This window comes from Glandiceps talaboti, chromosome 21 (genome assembly GCF_964340395.1).
Source record: "Glandiceps talaboti chromosome 21, keGlaTala1.1, whole genome shotgun sequence".
NCBI lineage: Eukaryota > Metazoa > Hemichordata > Enteropneusta > Spengelidae > Glandiceps > Glandiceps talaboti.
Genome location: NC_135569.1, coordinates 13,638,684 through 13,653,518, shown reverse-complemented (window position 1 = coordinate 13,653,518; position 14,835 = coordinate 13,638,684). Strand labels below are relative to the sequence as shown.

The 14,835-nt window shown below is 35.5% G+C and overlaps 2 protein-coding genes across 2 annotated transcripts in view; one reads left to right on the top strand and one right to left on the bottom strand.

The window, feature by feature from the left end:
- The window catches only part of LOC144451134 (uncharacterized), a 5,907-nt gene extending 1,206 nt beyond the window's left edge, over positions 1-4,701 (top strand). The window contains exons 2-3 of the mRNA XM_078141907.1: positions 1-122; positions 881-4,701. The exon at positions 1-122 is cut by the window's left edge and continues 48 nt beyond it. Coding sequence (XP_077998033.1) covers positions 1-122; positions 881-1,647 — 889 coding nt within the window. The 3' untranslated portion in view covers positions 1,648-4,701. The remainder of the gene's footprint in view (positions 123-880) is intronic.
- LOC144451133 (ATPase family AAA domain-containing protein 3-like) overlaps positions 1-14,541 on the bottom strand; it is a 23,537-nt gene extending 8,996 nt beyond the window's left edge. Inside the window, exons 1-11 of the mRNA XM_078141906.1 lie at positions 14,251-14,541; positions 13,365-13,441; positions 12,599-12,760; positions 11,109-11,344; positions 10,412-10,481; positions 9,263-9,475; positions 7,663-7,788; positions 6,288-6,412; positions 5,992-6,043; positions 4,447-4,517; positions 3,656-3,823 (exon numbers count right to left, since the gene is read on the bottom strand). Of these exons, the coding sequence (XP_077998032.1) occupies positions 3,656-3,823; positions 4,447-4,517; positions 5,992-6,043; positions 6,288-6,412; positions 7,663-7,788; positions 9,263-9,475; positions 10,412-10,481; positions 11,109-11,344; positions 12,599-12,760; positions 13,365-13,441; positions 14,251-14,461 (1,511 nt within the window). The 5' untranslated portion in view covers positions 14,462-14,541. The remainder of the gene's footprint in view (positions 1-3,655; positions 3,824-4,446; positions 4,518-5,991; positions 6,044-6,287; positions 6,413-7,662; positions 7,789-9,262; positions 9,476-10,411; positions 10,482-11,108; positions 11,345-12,598; positions 12,761-13,364; positions 13,442-14,250) is intronic.
- Positions 14,542-14,835: the final 294 nt, after the last annotated feature.

Sequence of the window (14,835 nt, the reverse complement as noted above, 5' to 3'; positions counted from 1 at the left end):
TGTACAATACAGTACTGTAATTTGTGTTGTACAACTGTCACTGACTGTTGCCCAGCAACAAAATGACGACACTCAAACTGATGAATCTCAACGCTGTGGAAATGGAGTCCCTGGTATCCCAGGTAATTACTATTACATTGTGATATTGGTGCACTTATCACACATACATATTTTACATCATACTAAGGTACTTTACTTAAAGTTCAGGTTCAACACTGTTCTTTAGTAAACCTCCTGAAGTTCATCACTGTTGAAGACTGTCAATCCCTTTGTATGTCCAATACTGTCACTGTTTTTGGCTAGACTGTAAGATACACGTACATTATGTTGTTCAGCCCTATCAGACTTCTTAACCATGACTGTACTAATCTATCCAATATCCCGCACATCAACCAAACTGGGTTGGAGCCAATCAAAATTTTGAGACCAGCCACCTAATCTTATGTCAATAGTAAACAAAGTTTCCAACCAAAGTACAGACAATTAACATGTATCACCATAACAACCACTGTTCTTAACATCAGAAGCAGAAACTATTCTGTCTATTTAATTTTTAATCGACAAAATGACCTCTGTTTGAACTTCTAATGACAAGTTCAAGGAGTGGCCTAAATCCTTTGATCTAGTAGCCACAGTCCCATAGAACAGTACAGACATGAGTGGTGATGGCTGATAGTGACAGTGTGGCACGCATGTCTGTATCTTACAAAGTTACAGACTATGTTTTGATATTCAGTTTTTAAAGTAACAATTTTATCATGGCTTCCTAATTGAAAAGTCAAAGTGAAACAACATTGACCAAATCTGTCTTGTAACTCACTACATTGCATAAAGCTAATAAATGTGTAAAATCATTAATTATATTGTCTTATTATTCTAGGTATTCCAGGTACTAATGGATTACAAGGTCCTGTAGGCTTAAGAGGAGACAGTGGTTCACCAGGAATGACAGGTCCACAAGGAGATATTGGATTACCAGGGTCAGATGGAACTCCGGGTGAGAAGGGTGACACTGGTGGACTTGGGTCAAGAGGTCAACCAGGTCAGAAAGGAACAACAGGTAAACCGGGACCAAAAGGAGCTATGGGTGAAGTTGGACAAAAAGGAGTGGATGGTGGAAAGGGACAAAATGGTACAAAAGGTAATACCGGCATCAAGGGTGATAAAGGGTCAATGGGAGGTCAAGGTCTACCAGGACCTATAGGTCAGAAAGGAGAAGTAGGTCAGGTACAACAACAACCTAGAGTAGCGTTCTCAGTTGCCAGGACATCATCCACGGGACAGGCATCTGGTCATGAAGTGATTGTTTATGATAAAGTGTATTCTAATGATGGAAATGGTTACAACACATCTACTGGTAAATTTACATGCCCTGTCAGTGGTATGTATTACTTCATGATTTCTGCATTACAACATAACAGCTATAACTTACATGTGTGTTTGATGAAGAACACTACCCAGTTACCCTGTATACATGTACGCAATTCAGGTGGTAGGCAATATGGTGCTGCATCTAACAGTGTGATTATAGATGTAGATCAAGGAGATGAAATCTGGGCTAGACTTTACAGTGGTTATGCTGTGTACAGTAGTGGATATGAATTCACAACCTTTACTGGTTACCTGTTGTATTCAAATACACAATAAACAAAGACAGTCTAGAACACTAAAAATTTCAACTCTTTCTTGACAGTAACTCTTACAGTCTTGTTATCATTTTCAGATCTAAATCATCTTTCATTTGTAGTTTTGTTTTAAAAGAAATCACCTTATTTCATGAAAACTGTGATAAAAGAATAAAAAATTACAACTAATAGTGAATTACAAGTATCATAATTTATATTTATAAAATACTTTTAAAAGCAATGATACTATTACATTAAATTATACCAAGATATCAATCTGGTTGTCATGACATAAACTGTTAACAATAACATTATTTTGTGTGATTTTTTTTACAAGACTAGATAAATTTAGATAAAATCTATCATACAATACATCAAATTTTACTTTTTTATATTTATGTCATATTAAATCTGAATATTTCTGACTCTCTTTATTTTTAAAAAGTTATTTATAGTACATGTATTCATAAATTCATACCATATTTAGAATGGATTAGTCTTCATTTGAAGACATAGCCCCAACTTGTGTGTTGTATTGTATATGATGATTGGCTAGACTCTCTCACAGTCCGCAGGGCATTGCTATTAGCTGTTTTGTATATGCCTATATCTACCGAATAATTGCACTAGAACATCCTTGTACTGTGGGCCCTCATCAACTACATAGGGCCAATAATTTGTTGACGTGTTACTCAGGACATCGTCGTAACATGTCAACAAATGATTAACCCTATGACTATTTCAGCAATGACCGCCCACAGTACAAGGATATTTGAGTACAATTATGCAGTAGATATCGGTACATACAAAACAGCCCTTTTAGCAATGTGATGCTCCAAGGACTGTGATAAAGTCTAATGATTGGCATGATGGCAATCTTAACATGGAAATGTTTTGTTAAGACTCTTACAAACATTGAAGGGTATTTCCAGAGATGTAAATGTTTGCCGTGTTGTGTTTTCAGCATAATAAAGGAATACATTGCTAAAATATTCAAAGTAAAACCTGACCTTTAACTCAAATAATCATGTTGATGTTTGGTTACAGTTAGAGACTTGTCGGACTTGAGCAAGGCATAGCATTGATAGCCAACTACAATATGTGTTACACCCACATTGACAAGGATAATTATGCATAGTAAGGGTCATAAGGTCACAATATTTAGTTGTACACAATCTAAGTGTGTCTTACATATACTCAACATGCTATTCTTAGTTTAGATACCGAGTCTGTTATGTTAACATACAATTTAGCTGATCTTTAATTCATCAATTAAAACAGAGGAGCAATATTTTACTTTGTTAATTCAACTGTAATCATAAAACAAAGTGATACATATATATGGACAATTGCATCAGGCATTTGCGCTATGCCTTGGAGAAGGCATCTGTCATGAGCTGTAAATGTGCCAAATTTGGCTATTTGACCTTGAAGATGACTTTCAAGGTCAATGGTCAAGGTCTTAAAAGAAAGCTCATCTTTGATGTTATAGGTTTAGGTAATTGAATGGATTCACTACATATACCTCCAAAGTTATCATGCAAATTGTGGTGCAATTTTACAACAAATATGGTTGCCATTCATCCATCTTTGATTCAGTACCAAAACAAAGTGATGTATATAATGTTTTACATCGTATGTCACCTTTGTACCAGGTTTGGTTGAAATTGGTTGGTGCATGCCGAAGATATGAGAGTCAACACACAAACACCAAATATGGCCACCATTCAGCCATATTTGATTCAGTACCAGAACAAAGTGAACTGCATATGTCTCGCATTATATGTCACCTTTGTACCAGGTTTGGTTGAAATTGGTTGTTGAATGCCGAAGATATGAGGGTCAACACACAAACACCAAATATGGCCGCCATTCAGCCATATTTGATTCAGTACCAGAACAAAGTGAACTGCATATGTCTCGCATTATATGTCACCTTTGTGCCAGGTTTGGTTGAACTTAGTTGGTGCATGCCAGAGATATGAGGGTTAATTAATTCTAAATATTATTGACAATTCACCAAATCTCACCTTTTGCCTTCTGTAGCAGGTTGAAGTATATATTTATCAAAGTAATGATAAACCATTCGTTCCCTTTCTTCAAGTCCTGGTAGAGCAAATTCTACCATTTCATCTAATCTGTCATTGATTGCCCAATCAAATTGTTCGGGTTGATTACTAGCTAGTACTAACATAAATCTGTGAATAAACAACAAAAGCTATGGATTATAATCAAAATAAACAACAACAAAAGATATGGATTATGATAATAAACAACTATAAAAGAGGGCAACATTGCCTCATGGGAGTCTGCAGAAATTATTGATAGTTGAACAATGAATATTCATGACTCCTAAGTGATTATTCCCTTCACTGTAAAACATCTCTCATAAGATGAACAATGAATATTCATTACTCATATTCTGATTACCTTCAGATAAATAGTCTGCTCGAACAAGAGGTGAAAGCGAGTTTAAATTTAATGTTTCTTGGCAATCTAGACAAAATTATGTGATGTATAACCGCAACATGACTTTCCAGAACCTATAGTTTTATATCTTGAAAATGTGTCCCTAGCCTGAAGTGGCTTCAGAATTCACATGATATTACAACACCGACTTATTTGATCACCATATTTGATCATCCTAATAATAAATTCATCAAACATTTCGGCTCCTCAGAAGAAACTCATTTTTGAAGAAATCAGACATTTATGTAAACCTGATGTGTTGTATTGTACCAACATAAAATGGACTCCCCAAAAAACCAGTACTTAGACGTACCAAACTAAGACCTCACTGACAAGTGTAAATTCTACTTACTTTTTGGATTGTTCCCCTGTTCTGTATAAGAATGCATTTAAAGTTGCCCTCATGTCTTCACTGATGACTTCCTGTCAAATAAAAATAGCGCCAATGGTGTTATAGCACACCTGTATAGTTTAAGTGTTGTTTTTTTCTTAGTTGAGTTGTGCTAAAATTCATACACTACAATAACTTAGTCATTCATTCCTTTATTAATTACAATTAACATGGATTTTGTTATTTTGATGTACTGTAGTTCACAATTTTATTTTAAATGAGTTATGTAAAAATGATATTTGGGTATAATAAATCCTACACAAAAAAACTTTCTAAGTGTTGATATACTTTATACATCAAACACACACCATGTTACAGCAATGTTCAACCAACTGTACCTCTTAGCCTGTCTTATGTTGTGCTGAAACTACCTACTAGAAGCAAGTTTCTCTATTGATCACAGTGTAATCTATCACTCCCTGATGTTTATTTAGTGTTACAGTATATTGCACCATTGGAGTTTTAAGTACAAAAAAATATAGACTCATCAGGATAACGACACTGGGATATCTAATCTGGTATACTAAACAAAGTTGTACAGTGTTCTAGTTGCTAATTTAACATCAAATGTTAGAGTTGTTTGTTTACCATCTGAGTGAAGTGAGTGAGTGTATGTGTGTCATATTATATGTGTAGTGACTAGCCAGCCTGGGTCTTATCAACAATTTGTTTACAATTAAACATCAGGGAATGAAATATTATTACGCTGTGATCAATAGAGAAACTTGCTCTTAGTAGGTAGTTTTAGCACAGCTTGAGACAGGCTAAGAGATACAGTTGGTCGAACATTGTAAATATTGAAGAGTAAAGTACTTTATGTCAACTTTGTCTCCAGTGATTACACCATGATTAGATTAGATGTATGTACATGTATGTATGTATGTATGTATGTATGTATGTATGTATGTATGTGTGTATGTATGTACGTACGTATGTATGTATGTATGTATGTATGTATGTATGTATGTATGTGTGTGTGTGTGTGTGTGTGTATGTATGTATGTATGTATGTATGTATGTATGTATGTATGTATGTATGTATGTATGTGTGTGTGTGTATGTATGTATGTATGTATGTGTGTGTGTGTATGTGTGTGTATGTATGTATGTATGTATGTATGTATGTGTGTATGTATGTATGTATGTGTGCATGTATGTATGTATGTATGTATGTATGTATGTATGTATGTATGTATGTATTTTTGTGTGTGTATGTGTGTATGTATGTATGTATGTATGTATGTATGTATGTATGTATGTATGTATGTATGTATGTATGTGTGTATGTATGTATGTATGTATGTGTGTGTGAATGTATGTGTGCACATGTGTGTACGTGTACATATGTGTGTGTGTGTGTGTGTGTGTGTGTGTGTGTGTGTGTGTGTGTGTGTGTGTGTGTGTGTGGTTGTTTGGTAACACAATCTCTTTAACAGGGAATTGTTATCCAATAAATTGAGGGACCAATATTTTAAATGAGTCATTATTTAAAAATGATCAACTTACTGAACTTCTTCGTCTAAGGAAAGCATCAGCTTCATCTACAAAAAGTAAAACCCTGGCAAGCAATGACAAAAGGGAACAATTATTTACATATGACAAAATCTTGTCATGCTTTTGACATTAACAGTTCACAGAAAAGGTTACTGAACCAAATTCTGATGATTTAACTCATATTTTTTCAAAATTTATCAAAAATAATCACACACTGACAATAACATCTGATTTCACTACAAACTCCACGACATTTTCTGCACAGCAACACTAAATATAAAATGTTTTGCCTAAAGCAAAATACTTACCCCCTTCTACTTGACGATGCCCAATCAAATACTTTATGCATGGCAGTGACACCCTCCTTCCCCATAGGTGCTACATCACCTCCTGTCATAATGGCATAGTCCATCCCAGAATGCATTGAAAGACTCTGTTGAGAAATTTTTGAGGGTCAATGATTCTGTCTGGTAACCATGGAAACAAGAAGATGGTCACTTTTCCCTGAACTTCAATTTCAAGCTTTGAGTTTACCAATCAAACCTCGTGTTGGTCAGCTCTTCTAAACCACCAATCAAAATCTACCTACTATCTAGACTGTAAGGTATGTCATGTTGTTCAGCTCTATCAGGCTTCTAAGCCACGACTATACTGAACTGCCCAATATCCTGCACAGTGCAACCAAGTTTGGATGCAGCCAATCAAACATCATTATACTGTCTAAGGTGTCAAAATGACCAGCCACCTAATGTTACATCAATAGTAAACATAAGTTTCCTCACCAATGTCTAATATTTTATCACAAACAACTGAAAAGTACATGTATCACCATAACAACAGCACTTCTCATCATCAGAAGCAGAAACTATTCTGTCTATTTGATTTCTACATAATGACCTCTGTTTGAACTTCTAATCACAAGTTCAAGGCAGAACATCGCCTAAATCTTTTGATCTAGCAGGCAAAGACCCACAGATGTGAGTTGTAGCCAATAGCGTGGCACGAATGTCATATCTTACAGACTTCCTGCTACCTGACTGCTAATAATAGCAGCTTCGTAACAATTTCAACTAATGTGAAAGGAAACGACCGGAAAATATTCTTTCCTTGCTCCGGAAACATATTTCACTGTAATTCCTAACTCACAGCATAAATAATTCACCTAGTATAATTTTGCTACATCACTCAGCCCTCCTACGGTCATATGACAAGTCTACCGATACATCATTGAATATACAATACCCTGCTGAAGAAGTGCGAGTGATTTAGTCAAAATATACTATGAGGTAATTATTACACTCTGAGTCTGAACTATCACTTATGTGAATGGATGTATTTTGGCTCTAAGATCATTTGAGTTTATTTTGCTGAAACAATTTTTATACCAAAATAAAACCGACGTGAACATATAATCACTTTTGTGCTCAAATAGTTTCAACAAAAACTTAACTCCATCAATCAACAGTGCAACAAAATATCAGAATGTTCCAATATTTCAATGACTGACAGCCATCTTGATCTGGGAATGAGGCGATGACCTGCAAAAAAGGTCATGACCTCAATCCTAAGGTGCTGTCAAAGTATTTACAAGTATATAAAGACATATATTTTTCATTATATGGCAATCGATATCTAGACTAAAACAAAGTACAGGTGAAAGGTACTCTACATAACATCTCTTACCTTTGCAAAGAGAGTTTTTCCTGTTCCTGGAGGACCATAAAATAGTAAATTTCTATAAAGACCTTTGTTTCTCTTTGTATTACGAGTTGCTACGGCAATTTCACGAAGACGTTCTTCTAAGGTAGGCTGTGTAAGCAAGAGTACAGGTTTAGTATTGTGGTGACAGTTGAAAGTAACAAGTCTTCATCACAGACATAACCCCTATTTAAATACTTATTATAAGTGAATCTCCTGAGCATTGTACAAATTGTGGATTTTTATGACAATTACACAGGGTCATTCAATTAAATTCGATTGCATCAAAATAGTAAGAGACATCCATGTACACTCTACAGTCACATCACTTTTACACCAAGTTTTAAATAATTGAACTACAATATTTTAATAAACTTACACATATACAAAGAGTGTCATAGCAAAGAGACTGCGGTAAATATGATGTCATCAATAGACTTTTTCCCATAAACCCTTGCAGGAAATCACCAAAATGGTCAAGTGCAGTAGGGCTTCTTTTAATAGCTCGTGCAGCAGCCGTGAAGCAGCTCAACGACTAGTACGCATGCGTGTCTATGCGATTTCTTTTGGTGGTTTTACCCAAGGATGCATTGTGGCGCATTCTCCACACAGAGGGCGCTATTGACAATATTATCATGAGAGGTAGCTGGTCACAAATGAATCTACCATGCGCGAGCTTATGGGCTTTGCCTAGTTATGATATTAAAAGATTTCAAAGTAGAGTAAGTTACCAAGATGCTATTTTATTTCCCAAAATTGCCTGTTGATAGCAGTAAACAATACAACTTTACAACTGTACTAAAGGCAGAAATAAGTCTGACTAGACTTTTCCTTTAAGTTGATAGCAGTAACCAATACAAGTGTACTAAAGGTAGAAATAAGTCTGACTGGACTTTTCCTTTAAGTTGATAGCAGTAACCAATACAAGTGTACTAAAGGTAGAAATAAGCCTGACTGGACTTTTCCTTTAACATAGCATACTAGTACCAGTGGTCTCTCAAATTTTGTTGTTGTGGGTCACAAGGATAAAATCTGACATTTCTTGTGAGTCACCACATAGTAAGAGATAGGGGAACACCAAATTTTGGTGTGTCACTAGAAATTGTGTGTCAGTGGCACACCAAATTGGGTTAGAGTGTATACCTTTTGTGAGGGAGTGTTAGGGATAGGGTTAGATCCCCCTGATATAAACCAAACTTACATTTATATGTGACTGCCCTCTAGTGATAGCCAAATTGTTATTGTTGTGAGTCAGTGTGATAAAATCTGACATTTCTTGTAAGTCACCACATAGTAAGAGATAGGGGGACACCAAATTTTGGTGTGTCACTAGAAATTGTGTGTGACATTGGTACGTTAAATTGGCTTAATGGACACGCTGACTAGTACCCCTTGCTAACCTTTGAGTTGATTAGGCCAACTCTGGCTGAAGTTGGCGTCACAAAAACATCCTTGACATGTACATACACTTTACCATTCATAGTAATAGGCATTTTGAATTGACAAACTGCAGTTCATCAAAGCAAACACGCCAACATAAACATGACAACATATCTCCATGACAACAACAATAATTTTGACTTACCTTGAGAACAATACCTTTGAGTGCGTCTTCAGGTTTCATAAATATTCTCCTGGTAGTTTTGATAGGATGTTTAATACCTTCAATGACAGTAAGTCTAGAAGTTTCTCTAACCAATGAAGGTTTGCCTAGTCTGGCTTCTATATACCTAGCTCCTATACCAGTACCCATTTTAGCCGAGTATACACCCAATGCCAGCAGAGTCAATCCTGCAGCCTGTCGGCAGGGACAACAAAATATGAATTAAAGGGGAACACCACTCCTAGAAATAACGACATTTTCATGCACTACCTTGAGAGTCACTTTAAGATTCCATATCATCTACAATTGGGAACTTGCAATCCAGACTGAGCATGCTCAGATGCAAAGGACTATGGGATTATCTGTGGTTATCGTAATATGTACTCTGGAGCTACTGATAAAATTAACCTCCCACAATTGTCAGGGTAACTATGAATTGAGTACTTGTGGTAACAAACAATGCATCAACATTGTTTACGATACAAATTGATTAGTATTTATTATCACATTCCCATGATGCAACATTCAACATGGCGGATTTGCAAGTTCCCTATTACTTGCTATTTTAGAGAAGTATCAAGTTGATCATTTATAGGGTAGCTTTGTTTTGAGCTATTGCATCATGGGAGTCAGTAGAAATGATATACAGTATTAGTTGAACAATGAATATTCATGAGAGATGTTTTACACTGAAGGGAATAGGCATGCTTCTAATAATTAAAATATTAATATATGTAAATGAACCTCATCATGTAAATGTTTGTCGGACAAGTACGATTGATATTACAAATAAAAGTAGGGGTTATGTGCTTCTGATCATGACTTCACACTCATTAAACCATCCAATTATTTTCATTCAAGCACTTAGTCTAAATTTCATACACAAGTTCTCAAAAGACATGTTTTGAACAACAGAATGACCCAAATTTACATATCTTGAAGCTAAACTTTTTGCACCTCTGGTTCCTCAACACCTCCAGCAAATTTGGATCATGCTGTCTGATCCAGTAAGACACTGAAGAAGGACAAGCAATTCGAAAATGGTTTTCATATTGACTAGAATTTAGATCACAATTTTTAAATGAATATCTTCAAACTCATTTGTCGAAAACGTTGAGGCGTTACACCTACCGTAGCAGACACTTTATCCCAATCAGAGATAAATGCTTTGAATCCGTCCCCAAGTACAGTACCTGCAGCTCTGAAAAGTAATGAGGTCAAAAGGTGAGGTCAAAGGTCAACGAATATATGCTTAGGGGTTTGGAATAAAATGGTGACTATATATGAAGTGCCAAAACTATCCTCTGCTGAGTTTATGTTTCAGGGATAATTCTTCCTGCATATCAAAATGCCACTGTACTATTCTACTTATTTATTTTATTTTATTCTATTGTTTTCATGTGTGAGTGTCTAGTTCAGGTTTGCCATTGTTTTCCATATGGTCTCTGTGTTGTTTATTTCTTCCTATCAGATGTACAGCCATTACAGATTGGAAGAATAATTTTATATTGTCTTTTTAAGTTGATGTCAGTTTCCGAGCTCCCACTATTTCTTGTGAGGCTTATATGTAAAAAAAAATGTTTAGGGTCAGCGTGAAAAACTAGGTGGGGTCAGGTAACCAGAACCAAACAACTTTTTTAATTTGGCCTTAAATTTAGTCTCAAGAAAAGTATTGTACTATCTCTAAGTATTTTCACTAGAGTACAAAACATTATAAACTTCAGTTTGTCCCACTTAAACAACTTTCTTGAAAAGGGATTTTAAACAGCTTAATTCCAAAGATTGCAAAATCATTAATAAAAAAAACCCTCACAGATAGACAACTTACTTTATTGACTGAAGTACAGTTTCTCTGTACTCTTTCGCTTTAAGTCTGATCTGTTCATTTCTAAGGTCTCTGTTTTCTCGTTCAATTTTCGCCTTCCCTCGTAGCTCGGCTTCCAGTCGTTTCATTTCATTTTGATGTCTGAGTTCAGCCTCGTACTCAATGGTCTTCCTTCGCATTGATTCTTGTTTATTAACAGACTCTTCCTGTTGTCGTAGGTTGTCTTCATTCATTCTTTTCTGTGGTACACAAACAAATTTCATGTTACAACTTTTACGAGAACATAATTTGTAATTTGTAATTTTATTTACCCATCACAAAAAAAAAAATAATACATAACAATTGAAAGCATATAATACACAATGTGTACATAATTGTATCAGAGCGGGCGAGAGGCTAGAAAATAGTTTCTATAACTAATCTAGTCTAGCCACTCAAAACTCATACACTAGTATAAATATTACAATGAAAAAAAAAGATCAGGTGACTGCTGCAAAAACTCACAAACTACATACTGTACATGAAAAATGAAAATGAAAATGCGCGAAAATTTTACATATTTACAAGAAGAAACTCTTTGTAATATTTCTTGAATTTGTGTCTGCTTGGGTGACTGCGAATTGTATATGGAATGTTGTTCCATATATGTGGACCAGTGAACTTGACAGAAGACTGACCAAAATTACTCTTGTATATGTACATCATGAGAAGAACCCTATACACAACAGGCACTTGTACTGAAAAACACGTGTGTACATTATGCACAGAACTCTATATACAACTGGCATGTTCAGATTGAAAATGCAGAGTCCATGTCTGTGACATAACTTCCATAAGGGTTTTGTCAGAACTTGTCTTTGACTCATAGTGACAAGCCCCCTTATGTCACTCAAATTTCCTTCGCTGAAAGAACAGTAATATCAATATTGTTCAGGTCACCTGTTATGACTGTGGCAACCTTCCTTTCGAAAATGTATGACAGACAAAGCTTAAAACTATAATCTTACGATATGTTGATACGAGCCAGTGTTTTTGCTAAAGTTGGGGAACCCCGGTAACAGAAAGGAGAAACATGGTAAAAGTGGCATAGTTTCTAATATATTGTATCAAAAATATTGATGGGGAACTCACCTGCTTGCTACCCTTAACAAAAAACACTGTAAAAGCCATCATTGAATGCTGACGTAATTACAATCACATTAAGGTGGCATCTCTGATAGCCCATTTTCTCAAATGGTGGCATATTTAACCTCATCTAATGTTTTCTCTATCTTGACAACAAGGTGATTATATCCATATATCCAAGGCATTACTCTCACCTACTCGTGTAATCTCCCACATGCAACAACAATAGTTGCAGCTTGTGTTTTAGTTTGCCAATAGCTTAGTTTCCATAGTTACTTTGATAACATAATATGTGTAGAGCTTTGTGTATTTTACATGAAAGGATAACAGACATATATATCTCTTTTGACATTCTTTTAAAATATTACCTGTTGTCGTAACTGATCTTCATATCTTTGCCGAGCCAGCTGGTCTTGATACTGGGCTCTTTCTTGATGCTGTTTAGTTTCTTGACTTAGCGTCTTTCGTTTCTCATCACCCTGAGTCCGAATCTGATCAACTTTCATTTGTTCCACATGAGCTTCAAATTCCTAGAAAAAAAATAACACAATTATTTTACAGTTTGCTCTTACTAAACACACAGAACAACTTATACATATATATATGTAATAAATGATAGAGGTCTGCAACACTTTGCAAACTGTAACTTTTGTGATATAACAGAACCCTATGATATTTGCATAAGTTTCAGTGTGATGTCATACTCATGGTATTTGCATATTGTGCTTACAGTGTTCTCTGCAGCAACAAGTGAAGAAAACACGTAGCAAACAAACACACCCAAACTCAAAATGAATCAGTACATTTTCCAAATATCATTATAAATGGTAGACATCCCCATTTAACTTGGCCATTGGAAATTTACATAGCAGAGGGGGGGGGCCTCTGAGGTCATTGTCACTTTTTTTATGATGCATCCCGTGGGACATGTTCTTGCCTAAATTAGCATCAAAATCCCATTAGACTATAGTACCACAGCAATTTATACAGTGGGAGTTTTGCCAATGGCTGCTGGTTTTTAGACAAGTGATAGTGAATGGTAAAATATAACTCACATTTTATTTGGAAACAAAAATAATGAAAAGTACTCAAGAGTTACTGAACATATCCCTTTAAATTCCTTATTTGACTTACCTTGATTTGTTTCTTCTCTTCCATTTGTTTTGTGTCTTCTTGTTTCAATGCCAAGGATAAAGCTTCTTTAGCGTGCACTGTTAGATAGAAATTGTATATTACATAATTACCATCATATCACAAACAAACCAGGCTGAAAGTGTTATCAAACTAAAAGTGACACTGTACAGCGAAATGATTCTGGCAGAAATTTGATCAGCATGTGGGAAAATATATTTGCATGAATACATATAATACACCTGTATACAACAAGGGTTATAAATCAGATCTACAGACAGATAGACAGACACATACATAAATACATACATACATACATACATACATACATACATACATACATACATACTACATACATACATACATACATACATACACACACACACACACACACATACATACATACATACATACATACATACATACATACATACATTGTAACATACATACATGTGACAGAGACAGACAGACAGACAGACAGACAGACAGAATAATTTAATTTTTGACAATAATTTTTGACACAATTTTTGATTGCAAGGGTTAACGTTGCGTTATAAACTACTAGTATGTCTCATCAATAAATCATAGTCATTTTGTTAAGGGGTCATTTGTGTTTTAACAGCCTTTGTTATGCCTCTTTTTCTGAACATTGTAAAAAGTTAGTAATTGATAAAATCACGTCGTCTCACTACTGAGCTAGCTATCACATATCAAGCCAATCATTATATTATAATCATATAATTATCAGTAGCACTACCATCCATCGTACATATCAGTTCACGTTCTTGATTTTGTGATAAAATGCCTACTACAATCAGAGCCCCATTATTACTGCAATTGTAACTGGTGCTAAGTTATTGTATAGTAATAAAATATTGTGAAGAATTACCTGATTTGTCAAGATCCCTGGCCGCTTGAGCTGCACGTTCAAGACCAGTGGGGTCGAACCCCTGCCAAACTTTTTTCGTGTCATCGCTCTTCCCCTTATCTCCGCCACCACCGCCCGCAGCCCCTCCAGCGCCGCCTGATTCTGGCGGAAGCGGCAAGTTGGCTATATTAGCGAAGGACTGGTCTTTGTTAACACCGAACAACCACGACATCGTCTTGAAATCTCACAAAACGACCATTTAGTAACAAATTTTTCTTACTGATGAAACCACACACGTGTGTTACTCAAGCCGGTCAGGTCGTCAGGTTACAGGTCATTGAACATGCGTATGAAGCACGGCCTATTTAACACGCGATTCTACGAGATTCTCGTAACGCCTTCATCACTTCAACATTTTAATTCTTAATTTTTTGTTTTCATCGTGTGTAATTGATATAATTTACGACGTTATCTAATCATAAATTACAACCAGACTTCACAACAATGAGCACATATATTTATACCAATGTATATTTGAAAAAAATAGGTGATCCTTGTTTATTTAGTACAACTCGAGAGGGCGCTGTTTGTTTCTCTGACGTCAAT